This window comes from Bombina bombina, chromosome 6 (genome assembly GCF_027579735.1).
Source record: "Bombina bombina isolate aBomBom1 chromosome 6, aBomBom1.pri, whole genome shotgun sequence".
Taxonomy (NCBI): Eukaryota; Metazoa; Chordata; class Amphibia; order Anura; family Bombinatoridae; genus Bombina; species Bombina bombina.
Window position 1 is genome coordinate 528,782,401 of NC_069504.1, and position 13,516 is coordinate 528,795,916.

Here is a 13,516-nt window from a genome sequence, read left to right on the forward strand (position 1 = left end):
TCTTCTAATTGTTTACCATGTGATGTTTTGATGGAATGAATGTAAGTTTTTTGTTGTTGTTTTTTTAATGCCCTGGCTAAAAGCTTCCCTGACTTGTTTCCCTCCCTGTAGAAGGTTTGGTGTAAATGCAGCAGTTTTCTTTGTGTTTGGATATGCAGTATAGAGTTCATATTTTCTCTTTTAAGCTTGAGTTGATCTAGGATAGAAGTATCAGAGGGGTTTAATTTGTGTTTGAAATCTAAATCTGCGATTTCCATAGCTAGTATATTTATCTCCTCTCGACTTTTCTTTTTGATTTGGGCGGCAGTCTTGATAAACTCGCCTCTTATAGTGCTCTTGTGGGCCTCCCAAAGGGTGGTCACATTAATGTCTGGTGACAGATTTATGGAGAAGTATGAGGTTATATGTTCTAGAAAGAGTTCTTTTTGTGCTGGATCTAGTAATATTGAATCATCTAATCTCCATTGGAAAGGTTTGGTGGGAGCTGTAGGCCATTTTATGGTGCATGTCACTAGTGAATGGTCTGACCATGTTGTATGCTGAATACCTGAGTGTATGGTGTGGGATAAAATTAGGTGATCTACTAAAATATAATCCAGCCTAGAATAGGTCTTATTAGGGTGTGAGAAGAAGGTGAAGTCTAATTTTTGGGGGTTGAAATATCTCCAGGTGTCATGTAGGCCGAGAAGTTTAAATTTTTGCCATACGGTGTGGTGATGTGGGATTCTAGCTCTGGTGAGGGGGTTTGAGCAATCAACAGTGGGGTCTAAGGGGAGATTAAAATCTCCTGCTATGATCAATGATCCCTTTGCCTCTGTAAGAATTAGATCCGTTACTGATGTTATAAATTTATCTTGATGGGAATTTGGGGCGTAAACATTCATTAAGGTTACCGGATTACCGTAAAGAAGGCCTTTCAAGCATAGATATCTGCCCTCCTTGTCGCGTATAATATGTGTCTTGGTAAAAGGGACCGATTTGTGGATTAGGATGCTCACTCCATTAATTTTTTTGTGCGGGTTGGAGCTATGGAAATGTAGGGGGTAGTGTGTAGAAAAATATTTGGGGATGTTTTTGCCTTTAAAATGGGTTTCTTGGAGCATTAGGATATGTCCTCCTTTTTTTTTGAGATCTAGAATAGCCATTCTTCTTTTATTGGGACAGTTGAGGCCTTTGGTGTTTTGAGTATAGATGTTGAGGTTTTGTGATGTATGATTAACCATCATGTGTAATCAATGAAAATGAGGGTGGTTGACAATAACACATTTTGCATTCTGGCATGTGAGTATTTAGCAATACAGACTTACAAAGGATAGAGAAGAAAGGACAGAAAAGGAAAGGTGAACAGAAAAGACAGTGAAGAAACATAATAAGACATAACAATCTTAGCAACATATTTCTATCTTAAAGGAGATAAACTCCCAACTAAATGAGAACAAGAAAAAAAACGTCAATATCAGTTAACAGTTAACATTTTACCCTTTGAAACTTCATATCAGCATTTCTCAGGGTTTTCAGGTCCAATATATTAAGGTTTGCTGGGGGTACTTGCAGTTGGTATCCCTCTAGGAGTAGACTCAAATTGGTGAGTATTGCATCTTTGGAGGTGGCGATTAGTCCCTATCCCCTTTCATCTAATGTTGGAGATGTTGGCTGTGTAGATTTGCGCATCTTTCTTTGTGAGACTTGTCTCCATTCGTTTCTTTGTGGCAGGGGGGAGGGCTTGTCCGTGCTTGAATGTCTCTCTTGGGATGTGGTATTTTCCTCCATTTGGGGAGATGGAATGTCCAGATCTTTACATATACCTGGTATATCTTTGGTGGATGAACATGTAAAGCGTCTCCCCCTCCAGAGGATCAAGAGATGGAAGGGAAAACCCCATCTGTACGGTATATTTAGCTTCCTTAGCAACATAGTAAGTGGTTTGAGTTCTTTTCTTTTTGTAAGAGTTCTCTGTGATAGATCGGCAAACATCTGTATCTCTGCATTTTCATATTTGATGGGCTGTTGTTCTCTAGCTAGTCTCATTAACTCTTCTTTTTCTTGGAAGTTAGTGACACGGACTATAACATCCCTTGGTGGTTGTCCCGCTAGCGGTTTGGGGCGTAAGGCCCTGTGGGCTCTGTCTAAACTTATTTTGGATGGCGTTTCTTCTTTTTTTAATGTGCTAAACAGATCTTGGAGGTATTGTTCAATATCAGATGGTGAAATGGATTCAGGAATTCCCCTCAATCTGATGTTCTGTCGTCTGCTGCGGTTTTCAACATCGTCTATCTTATCTTCTAATTCAGTAATGGTCGTATCTTGTTTATGAATAGTGTCATGTAGGTCAGAGATGGCTTCTGCATGTAAATCTTGGCGGTTTTCCAGAGCTTCAACTCTATGACCGATTTCTGTGATATCTTTTTTAAGATCTGAAATTTCATCTTTGATGCATTGCTTGACCTGAGAGAGGAGGGAGGAAAAATCTTTCTTTGATGGTAGTGTTTTAAAAAGGGCTGTAGGGATTGTAATATTTTCTGGTGTATGATCACTTTCAGAGTCTGATGAACTTTGGTTAGACCTTTGATCTGGTAACACTTCTTCCATGGGAGCTGGTGTCTTAGCTTCTAATGTCTTGAAAAAGCTGTTTACTGAATGAGTAGATGTATTAAGAGGTTTAGTGCTTTTACTTGGTTTAGTAACCCTTTTTGGAGACATAGCTGTATGTGTCTAAAGAGGTCAAGCCTCCTTGCTTTGGTTGTCACTTTAAGATAGAGGCAGAGGCACTAATTAATGCTCTGTGTGCAGTTCATTAAGTCTTTTGCTAATGTTGCAGGTACTTGACAGAAATACAAACTGCAGTTTTGTTTGCTTAGAGCAGTATTTGAGAACTTATAGTGGAGAGGGTGTGATTACATCATTTCCATTGTAAGGACGTTGAAGGTGTTAACATGGGGGATTACATCCCAGATTGAGCTGTTAGAAGAATAATGTTTGCGGCATGTGAGCGGTTATTTCTATTGAGAATGCACATATTAAAGTTCTTTGTTAATGTCCCCAGTGCTAGTGTCATAGACAGTTTACCGCAATTTATCCCCTCTCTTACCCTCTTAGAGTGTTTCGCCTTTCGACTTGTCTCCGTAGCAGGACCTTGAATGTCGAGTGCGCAGTGTAATTGAGCGTGGGATGCGGCCTACCACGGAGGTTATTTCAAAGTGCGGTCCGCTCCGCTCCCCAGCAGCTATTTGCTTTAGTGGTCCGGTTTATTCTCCGGGGGTGTTCTCTTTGGATGGCTCACTTTTGCGATGCTCCCAAGTGACCAGTGCAAGGTGATCGGCTCCAAGCTGGATTTGCGCTGCGATAGGCCTAAGTGCGTAGTGAGCGCTTGCTGTATATGTCGGTCTGACAAGCAGAGCAGGACCCTCGGATCATGAGCTGGAGTGATTTAGCTCACATGTCAGTCAGTCTGGAGCTTCAAAGTGCAGGGTGGCTAATGCCGTTTACGTTCACATTTAGATAGGGCACAGGAGCTCAGTCAGAAAGCAGCCATCTCCTAGGCTGGCTAGCTCCGCCCCCCCCCTTTAAGGTTTTTTTTATGTTGCTTTGCAGTGTTCTTTATGTGAAACAGACAATCCTACATTACAATAGAAGTTCTAAAAAATAAAAAAAAAATATTTTGTGTGATTTCTCTCCATGACAGGGAGGTTTTCAATAGGTATGTGCATTCATTATTTTCGTTTCGTAAAACTACAGGACGCATTTGGCCTCCCTGTTTTTATTGTTTACTGTCATAATTGCTACAAAACCTTTTCGTACATTGTATCACTAAACTGTGACTCGTACAGAAATTACTTTATTTTTCCTAGCCTTAGATTACCTAGTTACAAAAAATACATCTCTTCAAATAAATTTTTGCTGCATATAGCAAACCTTATTATTACTTAAAATTATATTTTCTTCATAAATGGAAAGAGTCCACAGCTGCATTCATTACTTTTGGGAATTCAGAACCTGGCCACCAGGAGGAGGCAAAGACACCCCAGCCAAAGGCTTAAATACCTCTCCCACTTCCCTCATCCCCCAGTCATTCTTTGCCTTTCATCCCAGGAGGTTGGCAGAGAAGTGTCAGGAGTTTCGATAGTCTCTTATGGAGGGTAGTACTCTTCAGCATGGGACTGGAGTTTTAAGTAGTCCTGTCAGCCTCTCATTGAGAGCATGGGTGAAAGTTAGAGTCCGGAGATGCAGGGAGAGTCTATCTGCGAAACCATCCCGACTCATATTAACAGCTCCACAAGCAGTCAGCGTTGACGAGTTTCGCTGCCTGCTTTCTTCTTTCAAGTCCATGGCAGAGGCAAGGCTACTATTTGTAACACTGCAAGGGCCGTGTTCCTGTTCCACGGCGTAGATTCTGGTAAGATTGTTTCATTTTACTTTTGTTATGATTGTATTGTAATACAAATGTTTTCCCGAGAGGCTCTCACCTTGCAGGACTAACTATAATCAGGGTCTCAGTGAGGCTCCTTTCGTATCTTGGAATCAAGGGTTAATATCTCCTGAGGGGGGTTATCGAACAGGGGTTTTTTAATCAGGTTTGTTATGTGATTCGACCTGCTTATTTGTGGTGTTGCTTAGGCTCATGGCTTGTGGAACATAACGGCCTTTGGAAGTGACGCAGCCTTTACAGTTGAGCGCGCTTTTTCTGGACTGCACGGTGCACCTGGTGACCGGGCGTGGTCATATTTTGGCTCTCCATTTCCGCATTCCTGTGTGGTGACTGTGTGGCGACTGAAGAATTCTGATCCGCTGGTTTATAGGAGGTGATGAGTGCCCCAGCCATTGTGGGTGTCAGGTGCCGTTTACATTTTCTTATTTGGTCCGTTTTTTTGTATTCATTATCCCTGTTATGGAAGATTCTGATATTGTGGAGACGGACGTCTCTGCGTCAGATTCTGTTTCTGGTGAGGAATACAAATTGGCCTGGGTGATACATGCTCTCCAGTTATGTTCTGAATGCCGTTTTAGAGTGCTCAATTCCTCTGGGATCGGGGAATCAAGGGGCCGCTGAGCCCTTCTGCCTCTGGGGGCCCAGTTCCCAGAGTGGCGAGTTCCCTACCACCAACTCTTACTATGCATGCAGGTAACCAGATTTTGCTTATCCTTCTCTGGAAGGTGGCTTGTTCCCTCTGCAGCTGATGGCACATTTTCGCATGTCCATAATCATGACTCTGGCGCATCTGCAACTACCAGAAGTGTGCTTACAATATTGTACATGTTTTGTAAGCCGGGGCTCCTTAGGCATGTGGTTTGCCTACTCAGCTCTCCGGGGGAACGACTGTCCCTAAGGCTTCAGGGGGGTCATCCTTCGGGGCCGGGGTCGTCTTCTGCTCTGGTGAAGGTATGCTGTGTGTTCCGTTATAGACTGACTCGCCTGTGTGTCCTACTGAGGCACATTTTGGCATTGTTGGAGGATCCCATCCTTAATGGATATGGGGATTCTCAGTTTTTACCTTTGAAAGGCTTGCAGGCTTAGGTATAAGGATGAAGTAATCTTCTTATAGCCTTATGTATTGAGTATCCTTTCCAGTTCTGAGCTGGAAGAACAGGATCCTGGTCCTGCAGGTGTGTCTGTTCTTCTTGGGCGATAACCTACGGGTTGCCTTATCTTTTATTTTAATCCGGTTAGGATGATTTTTTATTTTGAGCTCATATTTATGCATTTCCTTCGGGAATTTTTTCTGGAATCGATGCTCACAATTTTTTTGATCGCTCAGTTTACTTCTACGCAAGTTTGTTTGGTGCGAGGACATGTTAGTCCTATGTTTGTCTGTTGTTTTTCCCCCATCTCTGGGGGTGACTATCTGTGGCCTTGACCGTATCGGCCCTTGGTTTCAGGCTGGTCCTGATTGGGTTTGTATCCTTCTGTTCTTGCTGCCTGTTTCAGACAAGTGGCGCCTGTTCTGCCTGGCTGGTCCGGTTGGGGCGCCGAGTGCTTTACATTATTATTAGTGTTATTCCTTGTTTGTAAAAAGTTGAGCTAAGCATTTTGAGAGGACCTGAGGGTCCGCAAAGCATGGGGGATTGGTTCAGTCCTTGTTAGCCTTTCTAGCTGGTCGACTGGGACTCAGTGAAGTTCCACTGCGACACACACTGTTCCGTTATTTTGTCAGGATTTTAAATGTTTCCCTCCCCGCGTAGGTTGAAAGTTTAGAAGACTCAGGGCCTCCTTGCTGACGGTTTCTGGTGGTCTTGCCTTTTCAGGGGCTCCTTGGAATTATCCTTTTTCTGGACCTGTTCCTTTTGAGGCTCTTCCTTCGGATCGGCTTTCTGGACTTTGTCAGTTCTCCTTAGCGGTTTGGCCGCCTTATGGGGATAGCAAGGTAGCCTTGTGGTTGGAGAAATAGTAATCTGATGATTATACTCTCTTTAAGGAGGGCCGTGGGGCTTTTCCTACTCTAGGGAGTTTGTCGTTTCCCTATCAGGGACGTTGGGCTGTGTTGTCTCCTTCCCCAAACTTCGCTTAGGGTTTTTTTCTGACAGGGTTGGGATGCTCTGCATTCTTTTTCCTTGGGTGTGGTCCTCTGGTTACGTATTCTAAGGAGATGTGGAGACTAGCCTTTGTTCTACTCACTCTTCGGGTGACTTGTCCTCGATGTTCTCCCTTGGTCTTGGCGCGTTACTGTTGTACCCTAGCTCCTTTTTGGAGTGTTGGACTTCCGCAAGGGGTGTTCTTTTCCTTTTGGGTTGGGATCTACGAGTGTCTTGTTTCCGTTCTCCGGGGTAGTCTGGTTATTCCCCTGTGAGGTCTGCTTCTTCAGATTGGGGTAGTTGTGTTCCCTGGGGTGTTGTTTGTTTTAAACAATTCTGGGGCTCTGACCTTTAGTTTTTGTCTTGGATCTTTCTGGATGTCCGGAAACTTATGATCCTGTGGCTGGTTTGGGGCGATCCAGTTTTTCCAGGGACCATAGGTTATGGCCTACGGACTGGCCATTTGAGTCTGCTAGCAGCTTGGCCAGGATTCTGGACGCTTTTGGATACGCTCCTTATGGCTTGCCTTGTCCTTTGAACGATTTGTGCTCCCCTTCAGGGGGAGTTCTTTTTGTTTCATTAGTGACATCTGGATGATTTTCATTCGGCTTTTGTTTTCAACAGACTATGGGGCCTATCTATCAAGCTCCGAATGGAGCTTGGTGGCCCGTGTTTCTGGCGAGCCTGCAAGACCGCTGCTCCATAACCCTGTCCGCCTGCTCTGATGAGGCGGACAGGAATCGCTGGAATTCAACCCGATCGAGTACGATCAGGTTGATTGACACCCCCTGCTGGCAGACGATTGGCCGCGAGTCTGCAGGGGGCGGTGTTGCACCAGCAGCTCACAAGAGCTGCTGGTGCAATGCTGAATACAGAGATCGTATTGCTCTCCGCATTCAGTTATGTCTGTCGGACCTGATCTGCACTGTCGGATCAGGTCCGACAGACACTTGTTAAATAGGCCTCTATGGCTCATGTCTGGTGAGCATGTGCACTGTTCTTATATGTGCCTTTCCCTTTGGGGGGCTTGTTTGTCCTTCTTAACGAGGGGGGGGTTCTCTCTCTGGAGGGTTGTTGTCCTGTCCTGTGTGCAGGAGGTTGGAACAGGTGTTTTTATCCTGTATGTTCTGTTTTGTCTGTGGAGATTGCAATCTCTATGTTGAGACTGTCAGTTATGCTGGGTATTCATAGGGATCTACTGCATCTTGCTTTGTTCATCTCCTATGGGGTTCTCTTGGGAGGGCCCATTGGAAGGAGCTCTTTGGGCTCCCAAATTCTGTTGGGGTGGCTGAGTTCTCCGCATTCCGTCCTTCCCTGGGAATTGGTGATTGGGGTCCTTTCTGTTCCCCTGTTTTTCAGACCTGCCTGTCACTTGGGCTGGTCCGGTGTGGAGCAGGATCTGAGATCTTTTGTACGTCCTCGGGTCATTGGAGGTTCGGTGAGCCTCTGAGGTTCTGTGATTCTCCATGTTAAAGATGTTGAGAAGGATTGGCAGCTTTTGGATAGCCTGTGATGTGCCCACTGTTTAGTGATTTTTTTTTGCAGTCTGACGATTAGGGTTTGATATCTCTTTTCAGCTGCTCTTACTTGCCTGCAAGTATTCTATTCAGAGTCATCCTGGTATAACTGTGGTGTTGACTCAGATGTTCGCCTATCTGGGGTTGTTGCACGTATTTGATCTATGAATATTTCGATATTCTGAGTTATCTTGTAACTTGAGGACTCTGTCTTCGGTTGTCTGTTAGGGTGCGGTTGCACTGTTTTTTGGAGCAGTTTTCTCCTCTGTTTCAGATTCCCGGTCTTAACCTTGTGGTTTCTGTAAGATCCGGGGTCTGGGCGTTGCCTGCCTTGTTTCTCAAGACCGGTTTGGGTCTCTGTGAGCTTGGTTCGGTTTCGGGGTTCCTTATTTTATTTGGAACTTGTACCCTATTTAGGGGTCTTCGGGAATCCTTGATTTTTTTTCTTCCACGTCTTCTTCTTTTTGGGAGGTTTTGGTAGTTGATCCCTTATTCTCTAGTAAGGGGTGTGTGGTTGGGGGCTGGGCGGCGGTGTCTCCTGGAGGCGTGTTGGCTCAGTTGAGTCTATTTCTGCGGTCTCTAGCAAGGCTTATGGACTATCTGCGGGTAAGTGTCCTTGGGGCTTTTTCTTTTTCAAAGTTTTCTTGGCTTCGAACAAAGCGGTGTTTTGTGGGTAGGGATTTGCAGGCCTGGTGCCCTCAGAATAGGCTGTCTCTTGTACCCACCTGTTTTGCATTCAGTGTCCTCTATAGCTTGGGTATTGTTTTCCCAAAAGTATTGAGTGCAGCTGTAGACTCTTTTTCCATTTATGAAGAAAAACATAAATTATGCTTACCTGATCATTTTCTTTTCTTCAGATGGAAAGAGTCCACAGCTCCCCGCCCGTGTTTTTTAATGTAAGGGGGCAATTATATTTATTCTTTTGGCACCTTTTCACCCTGATATTTCTTCTACTGTTCATTGAAAGGCAAATAATGACTGTGGGATGAGGGATGTGGGAGAGGTATTTAAAGGGACAGTATACACTCATTTTCAAATAACTGCATGTAATAGACACTACTATAAAGAATAAGATGCACAGATACTGAAATAAAAATCCAGTATAAAACTGTTTAAAAACTTACTTAGAAGCTCTTAGTTTAGCCCTGTTGAAAAGGCAGCTGGAAAGCCCACTGCAAGTGGGAAATAAGACCCTCCCCTTTCTTTTGCATATGAAAAGACCCTTTACACAAACAGGAGCAAGCTAGAGAAGGTAGCTCACGGTATTCACATACAAATTTGGGGCTTGGTTAGGAGTCTGAAAATCAGAACAATGTTATTTAAAAATAAGCAAAACTATACATTTAAAAAAAAAAAAACTTTATGAGCTATATAAATAGATCATCTACAAAACATTTATGCAAATAAAAAATGAGTGTATAATGTCCCTTTAATCCTTTGGCTGGGGTGTCTTTGCCTCCTCCTGATGGCCAGGTTCTGAATTCCCAAAAGTAATGAATGCAGCTGTGGACTCTTTCCATCTGAAGAAAATAAAATGATCAGGTAAGCATAATTTGTTATTTAATATTGTACTCATTTGCCACTTTACAATGTGCCTTTCACTATTGTTACCCCTGAGATATGCCAGGTGATATATTGTCATTGATCTTGTATTTTAAAAATGAAATAATTAATTTGTGTCTCATTGGTTTTTCTATGTGCCCCTGTTTTTTAACTGCTTTGGTATTTCTTTGGTGAATGCTACTACATTGAGCCAAGATAAGATGGAAATTAAAGCAAGTTTGATTCTTGGTTCCATTCCCTAAATAGCAATCAACATGCATCCTTCACTTTTATTTACTACATTTCTAGCTGTCAGATGTCTAACTGATATGGGCTGCTTCACCTTTAAATGCCAGGGCCCATTTTTGGTCCCAGTCCGGTCCTGTTAAATAAGAATGGTATATGGCAGGACTGGGAGGTTTCTCTTAGAGGAGCTTGAGTTTTTTTTTTAAAGGGACACTTAAGTCAAATAGAGCATGCAGTTTTAAAGGGACAGTATACTGTAAAATAGTTTTTCCCTTAATGTGTTTACAATTGCTTTTTTTACCAATTGCAGAGTATGAAAATTAGCTTTTTAAGGCTTATTTGTGTATATTAAAGCTCTGATTTTGTGTTTTGAAGCCACAACCTAATAAAATGGGTTTAGCTTGTAGGTATAATCCGATCTCATCACTGTATCACATTGTGCAAATATACCTGCTTCTTTATCTTATATCTGTCCTTAAAACAATCACCAGTACTTTGAGAGAACAATGGAAAATCAACATTTTATTACCTTATCTCTGCTATATCCGACTGGGAGTGTTATCTCTTCTGCTGGCTGTGTTTACAAAGCTTATCTATAGCTGGTACGCGCGGCCACAAACTTTCAAAATAGGTGGGGATACCACATGCTAAATCAACAATTTCAAATGCCAATATAAGGGTAAAGGAGCTACTTGTAAACAATTTAATACACTCCAGCAGGTAAAGTGGATCATTGGGAACAAATTAAAGGGGAGAACATTTTTGAGTAAACTGTCCCTTTAAGACGCTTTCCAATTTACTTCCATTATTACATTTTGCACAGTCTTTTTATATTCACATTTTCTTGGGAACAAGCTCAGCTCACATGGTATACGTATACTAGTCTGTGATTGGCTGATGTCACATGATGCCGGGGGCCGGAAAATGGGAGAAAAAATAAGTTTGTCCCAAAAAAAAATCTACTGCTTTTTTGAAATTTAGAATAAGTGTTATTGCATTGTCTTCTATTATGCACTTGTATTGTATTAAATGGTCCTTTAAGGAACCAAACCAATTTATAAAATGTATAGTAGTTAGTGTGATTTAATTTGTTGTTTTTTTTTTTGTTTTTTCTTTTCCAGACCCTGATTCTTCATCAAAGTGGGAAGAAGTACAGAACAAGGCCAGACATTTGCTGCTTAATAGATACCGAATATATAAGTGCTTTATCCAGATGCAAAGCTTCAGGCAAGAAGAGAACACTTGTGCTAACTGTGCCAGTGCCTAAGTACAGTGGACAAATGCCTTACGACTTAAACACCAGGTCTAAAAGACATCAATAGCAATATTGTTAAGTGGAGTTTTCACTATATATTTCTAAAAAGAAGCACACCCTATTTCAATGGAATAAGTTATATGTTAAAAAAAAATACCTTCAGCAAAGATTTTAGACCAATTTTGAACGTGTTTACAGATTTCAGCAAGTTTGCACATGCCTCTGTTTGGACTAATATAATATAGCACATAAAGCCCACAGTGAGGGTCCAAAGTACACTATTTTGAATACATTATTTAAAACTTAATTTTAGGAAACTAAGTTTTAAATGTATATTGTTTGAAAAGCTAAATGGGAACTTTTTATTTCCATAAAACTTCCTTTTTATCGTATAGCCAGAAATGGGATCATTTAAAAAAAAAAAGACAAAGTAATGAGCGCAAAAAGATTAGCTTGCCTCAATGCAAACATTTTAAAACTGACAAGTTTTTAAAACCATATTTGTTTCTCTTCAATTCTAAGTCATATGTTTGCAGGACTTCAGTGCACCTTAAAGTTTAGAGTTAAAAGTATTGATGAAAACAAAGTCACAGACCACTACCATTTAGGGCTGCATTAAAGCCCAATGCCTATGTCTCTGAGACATTACAACATTGTAAGTTCATTCTGTTTACATCAAGCTTCCAGATTGTTTTGAATTTGTTTTTGTATTTCTTATTTTGTTCAGCTGGGCCTTTAGCAGTAAGCCTTAAAGCGATATTTTCTGCAAAAATGATAATGAATTACTGACTCTAGCTAACCTTTGTTTAAACACATATGTAAAGTCCCAAGCAGCAAACCACTGGTGAGCAGTTGCACTACCCAATAATCACTGGGTCGGTTTTGCTCAGTAACTGCAGTGTTTGAGGCTCAGGAATAGAAATGTATCTGTGTATTTAACCTATTTTGCAGCAGATCACAGAGTTAGCTAGGGCCAATAAAGCTCTAAACAAATTAGCTTGCGTCATTTTTGAATGAGAATGTCCCTTTTAAGTACGTTTGTACTAAACCAAAACACTTAATGATCTGGCTTAATAATTGCAATTGAGTCCATTTACTAAGATTACACACTCCATATCAGTGTTTTTGCCAATTCTTTTCGGCTAACATATTTAAATTAGCAAGGCTACCGTGCCAACTGTCGTTATGGTATTCTCATTGAAGAGTTATTGGGAACATGAAGCAATTCTATCCTCTATCCAGTGTTTTACACATATTTGCAACTGCCAGATTTAGATTATATTTTTTTACGAAAAACACTTAGTTGTAGTAAATGTGCTTTTCAAGCTACTGTAATTATTAAAAAAAAAATGTATTAAAGAAATGACCGGATCAGCATTTCCTTCAAATGCATATATTTATAAACACTATTAATTTTATGATAACAGTACAGTTTTGTTTTTTTATATAATAAATATATATACACATACACACTTGGTACTAAGAATATTTGTATTACTCTGGAATGCCAACACCATAGATTACCAAAAAAATAAATGCCTACAGTGTTTTCAACTGCATACATTTAAACGTGAAGTTGTTTGCAATGTTATTTAACTGCAAGATGTTCCCAAATTCTAATTATAAATACTTTTTTTTTTTAAAGTTAATGTGACCATTATTTACAAAAGTTGTATGTATATATTTAAAATTGTAGAGCTCTCCAAGTTTTGACAGCATTCAAATTAAATTTTGTGCAACTATCTTTATGGACTGAATACAGGTATGAGATGACTCAGTCATACATATTTGGATATTTTGCTTAATAGTCTCCCCCCCCCCCCCCCAAAAAAAAAAAAATGGCTGCTTACAAATGTATGTTTAATGACTTTCAGCTTTTTATTAGGAAAAAAATAGATACATATTTCTGTAACAATTATAATATTCCATTTACAATGCTGTGATAAAGTATTTATTACAAAATAAACTACTTTTATTTACTGTATAATGATTGAAATGGTACAAAGATGATAAAATAAAAACAGATTTAAAATTAATTGTAATGAAGGCTTGATTTCAAGGGCTAAGAGTTTTTTATATTTAAAAAATAAATAAATTTTGAAGCACTATCGAAAGGACAAGGACAGAAAACCCATCACTTCACAATTCCATTTCCTCTTAGATAAATGAGATAAGAATAAAGTACAGTTATGCAACAAAAATTATGATTATTAACAAAATTTATGCCTACCTGATAAATTATTTTCTTTCCTGGCATGGAGAGTCCACAATTCTATTCATTACTGTTGGGAATTCAGTTCCTGACCACCAGGAGAGGGCAAAGAACACCCCAGCAAAGCTTTACATATCCTCCCATTTCTCATAATCCCCAGTCATTCAGCCAAGGAAATACGAAAAGAGAAGAGGACACCAAGGGTGTAGAGGTGGCTTAATCTAAGGCCGTCTTGAA

General features: G+C 40.7%; 1 protein-coding gene across 1 annotated transcript in view; it reads left to right on the top strand.

Moving 5' to 3' along the window:
* Positions 1-13,103, top strand: part of SLC30A4 (solute carrier family 30 member 4) — a 481,458-nt gene extending 468,355 nt beyond the window's left edge. Inside the window, exon 7 of the mRNA XM_053717448.1 lies at positions 10,934-13,103. Coding sequence (XP_053573423.1) covers positions 10,934-11,079 — 146 coding nt within the window. The 3' untranslated portion in view covers positions 11,080-13,103. The remainder of the gene's footprint in view (positions 1-10,933) is intronic.
* The last annotated feature ends 413 nt before the right edge of the window (positions 13,104-13,516 follow it).